We start from the raw sequence: 15,612 nt of genomic DNA, 5'->3' as shown, positions 1-15,612 counted from the left end.
CTTTTTGTCCTATTCGAACTAATATTCAGTCCCAAAAGACTTGCTTTCTCTCGTATGGCATCGAGAAGCTCCTGGAGTCTTTCCTTAATTGGCTCAATCAGGGTGATGCGAAATGCAGATCTGCTAGTCTTTTATTATCGCTTATTTGGATCCCAAACCCTGTGCAATTTCGGAGTGCATAATCGATAACAATGACAAAAAGCAGGGGAGAGAGGACACATCACTGCTTGGCCCCAAAAATGATACTGAAATAACTTGTATTTCCTTCATGGGTCCGAACGCAGCACTCCGTGTTTTCGTACAGCGCAGTGATCAGGGATACCAGTTTATCCGGAATGGCGTAGTGCCGGAGGATTTTTCCACAGCGACTTTTTCGAAATTCGCAAAGACAAAGTACATCTTTTGCCTCTATCCTTTGCATTCCTCAATCAACATGCGCAGGACATATATAAGGTCTGACCAGGAGCGAGATGGGCGGAAGCCATGCTGTTCATCTCTCAAGTGCTTATCCAGCGCTGTCTAGATGTGGCGGAGGAATATCTCTGAGAATAGTTTCCCCGGGATAGAAAGGAGGCTGATTCCCCTCCAGTTATCGCATTTCGATGCATCTCCTTTCTTGAAAAGCATGATGAGTGTGCTTTTTCTCCATTCTTTAGAGACTTTCTTTGATTTCCAGATGCATGCAAAGAATGCAGTCCACACTATTATGCAAGCACCTAAAGAGGTTTTGATCATTTCTGCTCATATCTTGTCGCTTCTTGGTGCTCTACCGTTCTTCATCTTGCGAGCGGCTTGAACTATTTCTTCGGTCGATGGCTCTTCTGTATTGATTTGAAGATCCAGGAAAGGGATTGTGGGGATATCTGCTGTGTTCGGAGGGCTAGGTCTGTTGAAGACAGTCTTAAAATGCACGGCCAAACTTCAAAGATTTTATCGAAGGCTGTGACTATCTTGCCATTTTCATCTTCAACTGGCCCCTTTTAGGTTGCGTCGTTTACCAGTGTTTTTATTGGTAATTTTGTAAACAGCTATGGAATCGCCGCGTTTGGCTACTTCTTCTGCCGTAGCTGCTTTCTTCTCTAGAAAGGCCCATATATCTCCCCTTGTGCTCTTCTTCACTAGCTTGTCTTGATGTCAGTATGAATGATTTTTCAAGACTTTATCGCAGTCATCTCCACTGTTTAGAAGACATTGTTCCAATTTCCGACATTCTTCGATAAGAATCAACGTCTTATCGGGTAACCATTCATCTTTGGGTCTTTTTTTTTGTGTCCAAGCGTTTCTAGCTGGTTGTCTGTGCTGTCTGGTTATAGGCTTCTTTTAGTGTATTCCAGAATGACTCCACAGTGCCTTCATTGTTGAAATCTAGGGCCAAGCTCTCAAACCTGTTTGTAAGCTGGATATTAAAGTTGTGACGAACTGTTACGTTTGAGAGTTTTTCTGAATTGTAGGCGGGCTTTTCTTTGGATTCTGACTTCTGTGTGGATTTCAGCTTGAGGGACAGTTTTGCGATCATCAAGGCATGATCTGAGATGATATCGGCTCCTCTGTGGGCTTTAACATCCTGGAGACTCGACTTCCACTTTTTGTTTGTCAGGATATGGTCTTTCTGATTATGGGTTCGACCATCAGGCGAGTTCCATGAGTATTTGTGGATGTTTTTATGTTGAAACAGAGTTCCGCCGGTGATGAGGTCATTTGTTAGAGCGAATTCAACTAACAGTGATCCATTCTCGTTGACTTCGCCGAGGCCTTGAGTGCCAAAAACTTCAGGACAGTAGGATCTAAATGCACGTATAGTCTTTTGTTTTACCAAATGTCTTTCAAATTTTACCTTCTTAGACTTAGCCTGAATAGTGCTCTTATCACAATAGTTTCGGTGGTAGTAGAAGGTGTTGCAGTGTTAGTGTTGTATTAGTAGTAATAATAGCAGCAGTACTAATAGCGGTAGTAGCATTTGCATATTGGTTTTTTGGTCAGTTGAACATCTTTTTCAGGATACCCTGGAAGTTTTACCTTGACACGTTAAGCCATTCCAAAAATATTATTGATCTACCCTTTTGACACCCTTTGAACGCCTTTTCACCTTAATGCTCTAAGCCTTACAAGTTGTTGCAATTGATGTAGTAGTTGGAGTCGTTTACTAGCAGTAGTAGTAGTATAAGTAAAAGTGGCAGTGGTATTAGTGTTAGTAGTGACATGTGTATATTAGCTTTTTGTCGATTGATCTTTCGCTTTAAGTATTCTTTGAAAGTTTCAATTTAATATCCAAATCTATTGTTGAGATACGCCCTTTTGACAATCTGTATGCCCATAGTGCGTTCTGATTTAGTCCACATTACCCCTCAGTATTCTTTCAAATTTTCTCCTTCATACGTGTAGCCTTAATTATACCAGTACCGTATAATAATAGTAGTGGTAGCAGTAGGAACAGTAGTTGCAGTAATAGTGTATAATTATTAGTAGTAACAGACTGTAGTAGCATCAGTATTAATAGTAGCAATAGCAGGTTTATTTTGCCTTTTGTTCATCTGAACATCCCACTCATGACGCCCCCGAAGTTTCTCCAAGATATGGTAAGCCGTACCAAAACTATTGCTGATATGCCTGTATTAATAATCTTTAATGCACATAGTATGTTTTGATTTAGTTCAACTTTCCTCTCAACGTTTTCTCGGATATTTTTTTTTTTTCAATATCCTCAGCCTTAGCAGTACTCGCTACAGAAGAAGTAGTTTTAGTGATAGTTGTAGTAGTAATAGTACTTGTGGTAATAATAGAAGCAGCAATAGTTGTAGTAGTAGTAGCGTACAAATGTTGCCTCTTTGGTCGATTGATCATATACCTTATCATTTTCTAAGAATTTCGAATTAATATACACAGTCAATCCTGAGTTACACCCTTTTGACAACCCATATATACATAACGTGCTATTGATTTAGTTCAACACTCCCCTCAACGTTTCCTTAAAGACTCATCTTATTGCCCTTTGTATTTTGGGAAAGTACAAGTCAGACATGCATACTTTTTCTCAATAACATATACTATATGCAAACGATGAAAAAATTGCATATTTTGCAGCCCTTGCCCTGAGGATTTGGGGGGGGGGATATCCCCAACCGTATAATTGCTGAACCTTTCAACAATGCTATATAATCTCACTATTTTATAATCTCTGAATGATGGATTTATATATGATATCAAATAAGTCTCTTGAATGCAAAACTCGTCAATATTTTTCTTAATGCAATAGTCTAGTACTAGATCCTCATTCATTTTATCCAATGATCTTGCATTCCAAGACATAATTTTTATGTATACTTTAACAGTCATTTATTTATGCACTGATATTGACTGTGGTGAGTAGTGTATCAAACGCAGTTAGAAGCCCCTGACAATTATACGAGGCTACGACAAAATCACTCGATGATTTAATTCACCTCAGATCACAGGGATCAATATACTTAGAAAAAGGAATATTCAGATCTGAACTCACTTTTTCATTCTCACCATTGTATTCATGAAGGCCTTGTTCACATACATTAGCTAAAAAAGTAGAGTGGAGGGTATCAAGCATCTTTTCTTTTTTTTTTGCTTCTTTGGACATTTTTTCCTTAGAAAAATACGCTGCGTTGCCTCCTTGCGTTTTCTATTCTCGGTGCTTGGACTTTTGGCCTTTGCATATAATGAATTATGGCTTTCGTCCCTTGGCTTCAAATTTACAGTTTTTTCTTCTTCTCTTTTAATTTGGATTTATGTAGCCCATACCTATTTGCATGTTTTGTTATTTTCATTTAACTTTAGTTCCTAAATGTAAAATTAGTATATTCTACCAAGTTATCCCCCCCCCCTAAAAAAGTGAGCTGATTGGTATGGGCAAATTCCTAAAGGAATCGTTTTCAGTTGTGCTGTGTTTCATTTTGTCGTTTCATATTGTCCTTTTTTAAATTTATTTAATTTTTTTCTCCTATGCTTTCCTAAAACTGCAGAAATATAAGGTAAATATAGTTTGTATTTCGGTATAAATTTAGGTATTGATGAGAAGGAGAAAAACTGAATGATTTTTCTTTTGTTCCTTTGTAAATAATTTCTTGAACCTTACTGATAGTGATACTGTTCTGGTCCAGTGAATATTGACTGAAGTGACACCCAAGACAGCTAGTGATTACGGAAGGCACAGATCAACTGAGTTATACGAACGCATATGACCTATTGGTCGAACGCGTCAAATCCCAAACAACAACAACACCTTACTGATAAAGATAACAAATAATTTCTTAGACCACGCTGTTTTTCCATTTACAAAAAAATGTGAGCGACAAAACGGATTTAATTTAAGTGAAGCAGTGGTACAAAAACACACAAAAAAAACAACAACAAAACTTTGAAGAATACAAATATCGAAATATTTTGGCTCCACTCCGGGAACCTTTTTCAACGAAAAAATTTTTTTAAGAAGAATAAATAGTTTTTTCTAAAATAAAACCATAAAAAAACAAAAAATTACAAGTAGCACACAAGAGGAAAAAAAAGAACAAACAATAAAAAAATACACAAATAAATACTCTTATAAAACAAATAATGGTTTTAAACAAATAAATGATAGAGTAATTTTATTCTCTTTTTAGATTAATTAATAGTAATTATAATAATGATAATAACAATAATAATAATAATAATAATTTATTCCAGAAAAAGCCTGCAGATATTATATTCGTTCTGCATAATTTAAAGATAAAATTCCAATATGTGTTCAATGTAGTTGTTTTATGATGTTTTAAATGTAGAAGTTTAATGTAGTTTGTACTCAAGTACTTTTACCTATTTACTTTCACATTGTTTTACACCTGTTTTAACTTTCCAGTTCACACTGAGAAGAGGACTTGTTGATTTCCGTTCCCTAAATTAACAACACAACATCTACGATTGTTAGACACTGTTTTCCCCAGACTCTATATCTAACGAACTGCTATCCACAATATGTTTGATTCTAATTAATAGGTCTATAGAGAAAGGCAAATTCAGTTAGTGATCTTTGAATGCGCGTAAAGCTGACGCTCTGCTGTCGTCTTTGTTGACCAGCATTTATCACTAAGTGCAAGAAGAGTTCGTTTTTTTTAGATGAACTAATTGCTTTTGCTGATGACAGTAATCTTGGCATATCTGGTTGTCTGATCTTTGTTGAGTACTGAGCAAGGTTGCCAACTTGCACAACTTCGCGTGAAATGTATTCTTTTATACTTTAGAGGTGATGTGCAAGCAGAGGCAGCCAAGTGCATGTAAATTTTTCTACTTTCACTCTTTTTGAGCATAAATCGCTTTGTTTGGCCTTGATTTGCACTCTTTTTAGACGTCAGCAGTTGGTAACCCTTGTACTGAGAGTTATCCAATGTCCTAATGTGAATTGTCTTGTGATAATTGTTGGGAATATTTGCTTTCTCAAGAGTCTCAAAGGCTTATCGATTAGATTTATCAAGAGGTTTTTTTTAGTTAAACCAATAAAGCATTGCTTTTGTATCAACATAAAAGTCTCCAAGAGTCTTGAAATCCTTAGAAATTGAAAAAGCTTTCAGGGCCTATTCTTAAAATCATTTTCTGCTGTCTAGTGCAATCTTGTGTTTTATATTGTTCATTTGGACGACAACCTTTCGTCATGGAAGTCACTTTCAAAAGTCTATGATACAGAAAAGTTTATTATTCAGGAAAGCTAACCGTTCTTCATGTAGTGAAAATACTTTTGACTAAACGACTTATCATCTATGCACTTCCAACAACTTACAGATTCCTCATATCCCTTCTTTGTGATACGAATTCAACCCTGTGGTAGCTTTTAATAAGATCGTGAATACGCTTCCAGAGTCTGAATGAAGCTGCCGCTCGCTTGGTATCTTCCAAAAGAATTGTAGAGAATTTCTAGCTAACAGTTAGATTTGCTTTTACTTATTTATTTTTACGGTTTCTACTGGATTTGATATCTGTTGATTGGTTTTTAATATATGCTTGAGTAATTAAGTTCTATTGAGTGAATTAGCCGAGTAGTTGGCACGCTAGACTTGAAATCCTTTGTCTGTGAAGGCAGTAGCTAGAGTCATGGTTTTGCTGGTTATTTGGTTTGGAACGGGGCTTAGTAGCTGGACTATAAGCCCAGTTATAGTCTAATCAGCTTTAAATGGGCGCATAAAGAAACCCGGGGAAGGCAAAAAGAAAGGATGTGCGAGAGCACAGGATGGCTTGTCCCCTACCATTGTACTTCTTGACTGAAGGGTGACAAAATGGAGATTAACACCGCTAGGGATTGTAAAATTCAGTCCCGCGATATTCGCCTTTTACCATGATTTGAAATCATGCGCTTCTCTATTACCTAGCTTGTTGATTTTGGGATTTATGAAGTGATTGATAGGATTTTCTTTATTATTCATGTATTTTTGTTGGTTTATCTTTTATCTCCCCTCATTCCTTCATGGCTAGGGAGTGTTGGGAGGGGGACGATGTTGAAGTTTTGTTGTTTTTGTAAATTTATTGCTAAATATCTGAAATAGTTACTCTCTTAAAGTCAAATACGCAAAAATAGAAAAATTATTCAACGTTTAAGTAATTATAGAGATCATTCTCGAAAAGAAAATACCAGACATATCATAATTTTGCCTCAATGAATGGATGGAGCTGTTAATGGCTCGAATGATGTAGGTTTGAATGAATGATAAATTAAGGACTAAGCCCGTAAGAGTATTTGTTATATAATCCCCAAACATCAAACACCATGTACATTATGTTCTACTTAGTGGCTCCTACGGCGCATGTCTTTTGAGAAATATGTTAGTTGTATAGGCATAGGAAATATTGATGGAGCATTTTTTTAGTTCAAAAATATGTAGTTGTGTTTAATTATTGGGTCATATAAGATTGTACAGAACCGAACAATTAGTTATGTATATTTTTAAGATTGTTTAAAAGAAACCATCTTATGTTGCTTATGAGTAAGTACGGTATGTGTCTTTTTAGAAATATATTGCAGATAATCGTAAATTGTTTTAGATAGATGGCATTTCTCATTTATGTACCCATTTTTTTTTAGTCCTAGATTAGCAGCAATGGGTTTTTTCACAAAAGCATGCCAGGAACCTGTAAAAAATTATTCCGATCGGAAATTATTCTCTTAATGATTCTTACTTAATTCCTTTAATGATTAACTAACTAATAGTAATAATTAATGATAATTAATATGTTAATAATTAGTTATTAATTCCGTTAATAATTATAAATAAGGAACAAAAACTATCCCATCTCTGTTGCATATCAGGTGCATAGAAACCTGTCCAAAACACGAGATCTTTACCTTGATTGTTCAGAAGCCGAAAGATTCTTCCATAGTAGAAATAGAAAATGATCTGCATTCCCGAGATGTCATGATTTGCATTTCTTCTTTAAAATTGATCGTAACACGATCAGCTTAAAAGTAATCTAAATAGCTATAAAACATGCAGTGGTACGGGAGTATTTCTTCTGCTTGGCTAAAATTTTTGTTCATTTGCAGATATCCTCCCCCCCCCCCCCCAAATGAATCGCTATTCTTAGAGATAATGCTCTTTACTTTAAATTTACAAGTTCACTAAGTATTTTCATAGTAAAACCACCAAAATTGCTAAAATCAGATTTAATTAGGGCCGTTTTGTGTCTAATCTAATTTTTGCTTGAAACTATTCCCACCTTAGTGCTTGCGAATTAATTGAGTGATTATCTGTTTTGTTATTATTTTCTTAATTATGCTTAGCTCTTTTTTTCTCTTCATTTTTGACTAGTTTACCTGTATTAGTTTACCTGGTCATTTCTATTTGCTATTTACCTCATTTTCGTTACTTACTTTCCGCTTGAGTTTTCATTTTACTTTATAATTTTCTTCTGTTTGATGGAATATGACAATAAGGTATTTGTTTGTACCCTGGTTCAGTGTATGTGTTTGTACCCTAGTTCAGTTTGAATCGAGTAAAATATTGCATCTTCAGAAAAAATTAACGCCATCCACTAAAATATATACTCTTGAGGCAAATATTCAGTTCACGTCGTTTTTGGATCAGAATGAAATATCATGTTTTTTTTGTTTTTGTTTTTATAACTGAAGTTAAAATTATTTTCTTTTCGCTCCCATATTATCGGAATCCCTTTCTATTTACTTATACATTATACTTTTATTTTACTTCTAGGTTACGTAACCACTATACTTCTAGTTTACTCTCCATTTTGCCATGATTAGGCACCCTTTTTGGCAATCATGGCTTATAAAAATACTCTGCGACAATAAGCCAGTATCTTTAACCAACCATCTTGAATATGAGCACTGGTTAGTGTGAACTCGATTGGATCAACTGTCCTCGATCCAAGGGCTTTAACTCTAATTTCCTAGCTAATTTTAAATTCCGTAAGAGCCAAGAGTCAATGAAGCTAATCAAAGTCAAAGTGGAAACCGGATACGGAAACATTGATACGGGAAAACAGTCAATAGCCGACAAATCGAATTCTCTTTTGCTAACCACTTGAGGTTGCTGAATTTGTTTGGTTAGTTTTACATTTTTTGTAGTATCTATATATAAAATAAACGGGGTTTTCCTAGCTTTTACGAAGGCAATTGTCACTTGCTTAAAATAGAAATTTGTTACATCCTGTGAAGATGAAAATCTGTCGGCAAAGCGGAATCTGGCTCTTGTAAGGGCCTATCTATTTTCACCCTAACATTTTTTTTACCTCAATTTTTTCTGTTTGCTTTAGGGAATGCCCGAAGAATGGCTCCGTTTGCTTCAGTCATCAAATATCAGTAAACGGGAACAAACAGAGAACCCGCAGGCTGTAATAGACGCACTGACTTTCATTAATACCTCACATACTATTAGGACGGAAACAAAATACATGACAACCGTGCCTCGTCCCGGTAAGTTCAGCATTTTAATATATAAAGCGTTGCGCATATATTTTAATTGCAAAACCCAAACATTAAGTTTTGATAAAAGAAAAAGATGTTTCCTTGCATAGGCGGCCCAGCTGGTAAAAAAAGATTGAGTGTTAGAAATACGAAAAAGTGTATGTCTGCATTTTTTTTTTGGGGGGGGGGGCAAAGCCCAAACATTAAGTTTTGACAAAAGAAAAAGATGTTTCCTTGCATAGGCGGCCCAGCTGGTAAAAAAAGATTGAGTGTTAGAAATACGAAAAAGTGTATGTCTCTGCATTTTTTTTTTAGTTTTTGGGCAATAGTATCAAGGGAAAGGGGGGTAATTTTCACACGTTCCTGCTAAAACTATCAATAAAGTTCTTGGTTACCTTTCCATATTTTCAATATTCCCTTTCCACATTCAATACCATCAGTTAAGTTCTTGCTAAATAAGGCACAATAATAATAAGAAAAAAAAAATATTGAAAAGAGAAATTTTGCTCAATTTGAAATTTATCTACTGTTGTATAAAGTCTGTGGAATCTTATGAAATCCTGTTCAATATTGTTTGCCTACGTTGTCATTGTGGTACGATTTTTTTTTGCTATTTTCTGTAGCTAATTTGTATGTTTGCTGGTAGTTATTTTTTTGGTCATTATTGCTAAGCTAAAGCTAACAACCTCTGATGTTTATCTTGTAAGTGAAATAGTCAAATTTTACTCTGTACGTACCCTGAACTTACCAACTTCCCAGACCCCCTCTCCCCCCGTCTATGGAATGCATCGCTCCGATCTCAAATGACGGTCTTGGGCATAATGTGTATACTTTGGAATAGTAATGTCCATTGATTCGGCAGCTGTTTGACTCTAGTTTTTTCTTCTTTTTTTGTGCTTTATGTTTTTTTATCTTCTAGTTTTTATAGGCTTTGGGATGCTTCCACCGATAAATACTTCCATTTTTGGTTGCCCAAGCTTGGTTAAAGCCAATTTTTTTTCGAAAATCAGTATCGATACCGATGGAGTTTACGTTTGCCCAGAGTTTACTTTTGTTAAGAATGGTTATAAGATGATTATTTTTTTCTTTTTCGGTTGACAACCACTCGGCAGTCAGAATAGATTTGCTGAAGCGATTCTTCCCAGTTTGAGTAGAATCTACGAAGTAAGGAAGGAGACCTTTTCTTTCCAAAGAGCTCCTTAGGATTGATTTAAAGAACTCATTCCTAAATAAAAGTTTTTCGAAAAGTAAAGACCTACATTAAAGCAAAGAGGAGCAGAAATGAAGTGAAATAATAATTTAAAGTCCAACCAAACTGAAATATCTATCAATAAACAAGTTACTCCAAATGAACAAAAATGATATTAAGTAATCAAGTCAAAGCGAATAGAAATTTCCACAAACGGGCGTGGGACACGCCACTAAAGCTGGAGTGTCGTATGCACGTATTTGCTTTTTATTTCAAGGATATTATTTTCATTCGTCATAGCATCAGCAAAAAAGAAACGAAATTACCGCAATATCTGAGATTACTGAAAATAACCAGTTTAAAGTAGACTGACCGTTTATCATGAATAATAAATAATATCACTCCTTCCTGGAAGTATAAAAATTTTTGATTTATTAACGTCAGGAGAAAAAAAAAACGTTAGATATATTTAATTTGCTCTAATACAAAAGAAAAATGACGCTATGGCCTTTAGAAGACTTGGGGGGTATTAGCCCTAAACCTAGTTCATTTAGGGGCACCAATTGAAGGGGGCCTATACTACTCGCGTTTTAGCTATTTTACAATACTCCTTAAATTTCATGACGGTCCTCTTTGACAAGTTGTTCGACGCTGTTGCGTCTGTTCGAACGACACGTATACAAAAGAACGCTTATACATATACATATTCATGTGAAAATCAGTGATATTGATTCAGACTTAAACATGTTTATGCTGTCTCTGACAAATGTGAGTTTTGTTTATTTGTTAAGCACTTTCGAACAATTGAAACAATGTAAACTGGAATTAGAGGAGAAAGGCTTGGCAAAGGGAGGTATGTTTGGTATTCTGGGATTGTCACTTAAATGTAAAGGTGGTGAAACTTACATTTTTATGCAGGTGAGGTAGGATAAAGGAAATTATAGTCAACTATTTAATTCGCTTTTGATTATATTTTAATTCATTTTCAGATCAAATTTCTATTTCCCCAGAGAGGGTACCCTCATTTGGCGTGTCTATGCCTTCTGCACCCCCTGGAACACCTGTCAGTCATCCACCAAGTCAGGTATTTGTTTTTGTGTATTATTCATAGAACTTGTTGAGAAGAAAAAGCCGAAAAGTAATATATTCTACAATGAACAGATTTTCACTGTACTGAGAAGAGAGGGAAAGTCTGATGACTAGAAGTGTTTTCGTTGGGTCTAAAATATTTAACTCTCCCTGCATCGCCCTTTAAATGTTATGTTTGTCCATTGTTTGGGTTGTAAGGGGGGGGGGGTAGCTATAACTTCACCATGTTATAAGTTTGCAGGCATGTTTTATCCCGCGAACTGTCTATATAGTAAAAAAATTGATGATTTGAATACGAAATACTTTGAAAATTTAGACCATTGATGGACGATGGACTGAGATGCCCCTCCCCTTTTCCCTTGAGTACATCCATGCCATTAACTCCGTTTTTGTGCGCCAAAACAGAACTTTTTTAAAAATCTAATTGCTTCAAGCTAATTATATTTCTTTTACTTTAAAATAGTAAATTGTCTGTTCAAATACCTCGAAAGACTTTTAAAACTTGGCTTTTGATTTTTTCTTTGGTAATTAAGTAAATTTTAGTTTAATTAATTGAGGAAATTAAAATTTGGCTTTGGCTTTTGTGTTTTTTATTTCCAAAAAAGTCACTTATATTGGATCGACACTGTTGGTAATGACTCTAAACCGACTTCCGAGGGTTACTAAATGCGATCAGTCACTTCCTATCAAGTCAGACGTGATTTTTCGAAAAAAAATTTTTTATTTAAATGTTTTCAATTGACAGAGTCTTTTCCATTGGTAAAGAAAATATTATTTTAAGTCTTTTCGTTTTTTCCTATAAGAAACCATGTTTGGGCCTGCTAATTATATCTTGGACAAGATATTTCCACAAATTTCAATAATATACGCTCTTTCAAATACCTTGACCCAAATAGTATCCATTCATTTAGTTTTACACCTCCCCAATTGTCCGTGAAAATAAAACTTACTACCCTTCATAAGACGTTGTATCGATGTTATTTTGACTACCGGGATGATTTGATTTATTTCAATTGCAAGAACAGAAATAGCAATAGTAGAAACCATGAACGTTTCAACTTAATGCCCTCAGTCATTCTTGAGATATTACTGGCGTTAACTTTGATGATGTCCTTCTTAGTGTATAAAAGTGAAAGTTAATGTCCATTGCACAATTGAGGCTGAGAAAAAGTGTTGAAAATTGAAACTTTTCTTAATCCTGATTGAAGAGATTTGGAAAAAATAGGAAAAGTGCCCAGATTTGAAGAAAAAATTCTACCCATTCATCTAACTCAACTGTTTTCCAAGATGGTAAAAACCCTATAATCTAGGATTTTACCAATGTTGTTCTTTTAAGTTTTCAAAACTCTTTAAAAGTAGCCAAAACATTCTAAAAATCGGTTAAACGCCAAACAATTGACGGTGTGCAGCCGATAATATTTCGGCGGTGTGCTGTCGCCTATATAAATGATGACGGGGACACAGGGAATGTTCGATTAGCAATCACCATCAACAAAGCTCAAGGGCAATCATAAGAATAATGAGGTATAGATCTGAAAACTGATTGTTTTTCCCATGGACAACCGGGACAAAACTGACGACCGGGACACAGGAAATATAAATGACGACCGGGACGCTCAAAGAGAAATTACAGACCGGGACACAAATGACGACCGGGACACAGGGAATATAAATGACGACCGGGACACTCAAAGAGAAATTACAGACTGGGATACCGGGACACAAATGACGACCGGGACACAGGGAATATAAATGACGACCGGGACACTGGGACACAACTACAACGGGGACGCCGGGGGGCACATGGGGGATATATAAATGACAATGGCATATTTGTGTCCGCCGCAGCTGAATCTTATTTTGGCGCGGTTTTGGGATTCTAATGCACAAAACGTATTTCAATTGAATTCAACATACCCCTCAATATTTCCTTATACACTTAGCTTTAGTAGTAGTTGATTTTGTTGATCAAAAACGAAATAGGATTAGTAATAATAGATGCTGTAATAGTAGTAGGTATATAGTATCGTGTGGTTGGTTCAACATCCCCCTGAACATGCAGTGAAAATTTCACAGGGAATGTTCGATTAGCAATCACCATCAACAAACCTCAAGGGCAATCATTACAATAATGAGAGAAATTACAGACGGGACACCGGGACACAAATGAAGACCGGGACACCGCGACACTGGGAATATAAATGACGACCGCGACACTCAAAGAGAAATTACAGACTGGAACACCGGGACACAAATGACGACCGGGACACTGGAAATATAAATGACGACAGGGGCACAGGGACACAGCTACAACGGGGACGCCGGGGGCGCAGGGGGATATATAAATGACGACGGGGACACAGGAAATGTTTGATTAGTAATCACCATCAACAAAGCTCAAGGGTAATCATTAGAATAAGTAGGTATAGATCTGAATTCGGATTGTTTTTCCCATGGACAATTATATGTTGCATGTTCAAGAGTCGGTAAACCTGACAATATATTTATATGCACAGACGATGGGACAGCGAAGAATGTTGTATATTCGCAAGTTTTACGTAGTTAAAAACATATATATATATAGATATATATATATATATATATATGTTTTAATTACGTAAAACTTGCGAATATACAATATTCTTCGCTGTCCCATTGTCTGTGCATATGAAGAGATTTTCAGGTTTACCGACTCTTGAACATGCAACATATAATTGTCCATGGGAAAACAATCCTTATTCAGATCTATACCGCGTTTTTCTAATGATTGCCCTTGGGCTTTGTTGATGATAATTGCTAATCGAATATTCCCTGTGTCTCCTGGTCGTTTATATATCCCCCATGTGCCCCTCCGGCGTCCCCGTTGTAGTTGTGTCCCTGTGTCCCGGTCGTCATGCAACATATAATTGTCCATGGAAAACAATCCGTATTCAGATCTATACCGCATTTTTCTAATGATTGCCCTTGGGCTTTGTTGATTGGTAATTGCTAATCGAATATTATCTGTGTCCCCGTCGTCATTTATATATCCCCCATGTGCCCTCCTGGCGTCCCCGTTGAAGTTGTGTCCCTGTGTCCCGGTCGTCATTTGTATTCCCTCTGTCCCGGTCGTCATTTGGGTCCCGGTGTCTCGGTCTGCAATTTCTCTTTGAGTGTCCCGGTCGTCATTTATATTCCCTGTGTCCCGCTTGTCATTTTTGTCCCGGTCTGTAATTTCTCTTTGAGTGTCCCGGTCGTCATTTATATTCCTTGTGTCCTGGTGTCCCGGTCTGTAACATACGAACAATAGATCAATTGTGTTGTAACTTTGTTCACGATCCCATTCTACACATGTAGAAATAGAAGCAGTACGCAGTTATAATATTCTGTTGTAAAGTCCAAGGTCATATCTGACCTTTCTAGCCGGATACGATTGCCATTTCGTTGATAGTTGCGTATCAGTAGGCATCAATTCGATTGCTGTTTTGAACAGAAGCACTAATTTATTATTTATGTGGAAAAGATGTTGCAACTGGGAAACGATAGTCCTTTCAACGTCGTTTTTTTTATCGACGATTTTATAAAATCTGGTAGGCATTGATGACCTTATCCAAGTCAAAATTCCAAACCCAATAATCATCGCTATCATTTTCAGTTTTGATACGTTTTGACTCTCGCTGTCCAGGTTGTTTCAGGTTGCTCTTGTGGTTCCTCGGCATGCTTTCTTTTGGTGATTTCTCCTTGAGACGCAAGCCTTTTTATATATATATACATACATATATATATATATGTTTTTAACTACGTAGAAATTGCGAATATACAACATTCTTCGCTGTCCCATTGTCTGTTCATATAAATAGATTGTCAGGTTTACCGACTCTTGAACATGCAACATATAATTGTCCATGGGAAAACAATCCGTATTCAGATCTATACCTCATGATTCTAGTGATTGCCCTTAAACTTTGTTGATGGTGATTGCTAATCGACCATTCCCTGTGTCGCCGTCGTCATTTATATATCCCCCTGTGCCCCCCGGCGTCCCCGTTGTAGTTGTGTCCCTGTATCCCGGTCGTCATTTATATTCCCTGTGTCCCGGTCGTCATATGTGTCCCGGTGTCCCAGTCTGTAATTTCTCTTTGAGTGTCCCGGTCGTCATTTATATTCCTTGTGTCCCGGTGTCCCGGTCGTCATTTGTGTCCTGGTGTCCCGGTCTGTATTTACATTCGTTTTTGATTTTTTTTTTTTTTTAGTTTTTAGTTTTTTTTTTACCTTTTTTTAGTTTTTTTTTAGTTATACCTCATGATTCTAATGATCGCCCTTGAGCTTTGTTGATGGTGATTGCTAATCGAACATTCCCTGTGTCCCCGTCGTCATTTATATATCCCCCTGTGCCCCCCGGCGTCCCCGTTGTTGTTGTGTCCCTATGTCCCGGTCGTCA

At 36.5% G+C, this 15,612-nt stretch overlaps 1 protein-coding gene across 1 annotated transcript in view; it reads left to right on the top strand.

Moving 5' to 3' along the window:
* Nucleotides 1-15,612, top strand: part of LOC136024882 (serine/threonine-protein kinase PAK 3-like) — a gene marked incomplete in the record, with an annotated part of 50,882 nt that overhangs the window by 11,585 nt on the left and 23,685 nt on the right. The window contains 2 exon segments of the mRNA XM_065700413.1: nt 8,764-8,923; nt 11,093-11,187. Coding sequence (XP_065556485.1) covers nt 8,764-8,923; nt 11,093-11,187 — 255 coding nt within the window.

The sequence above is a fragment of the Artemia franciscana genome, chromosome 3 (genome assembly GCF_032884065.1).
Source record: "Artemia franciscana chromosome 3, ASM3288406v1, whole genome shotgun sequence".
NCBI classification, from domain to species: domain Eukaryota; kingdom Metazoa; phylum Arthropoda; class Branchiopoda; order Anostraca; family Artemiidae; genus Artemia; species Artemia franciscana.
Note: the sequence above shows the minus strand (reverse complement) of the source record. Positions and strands in the feature narration are given on the sequence as shown.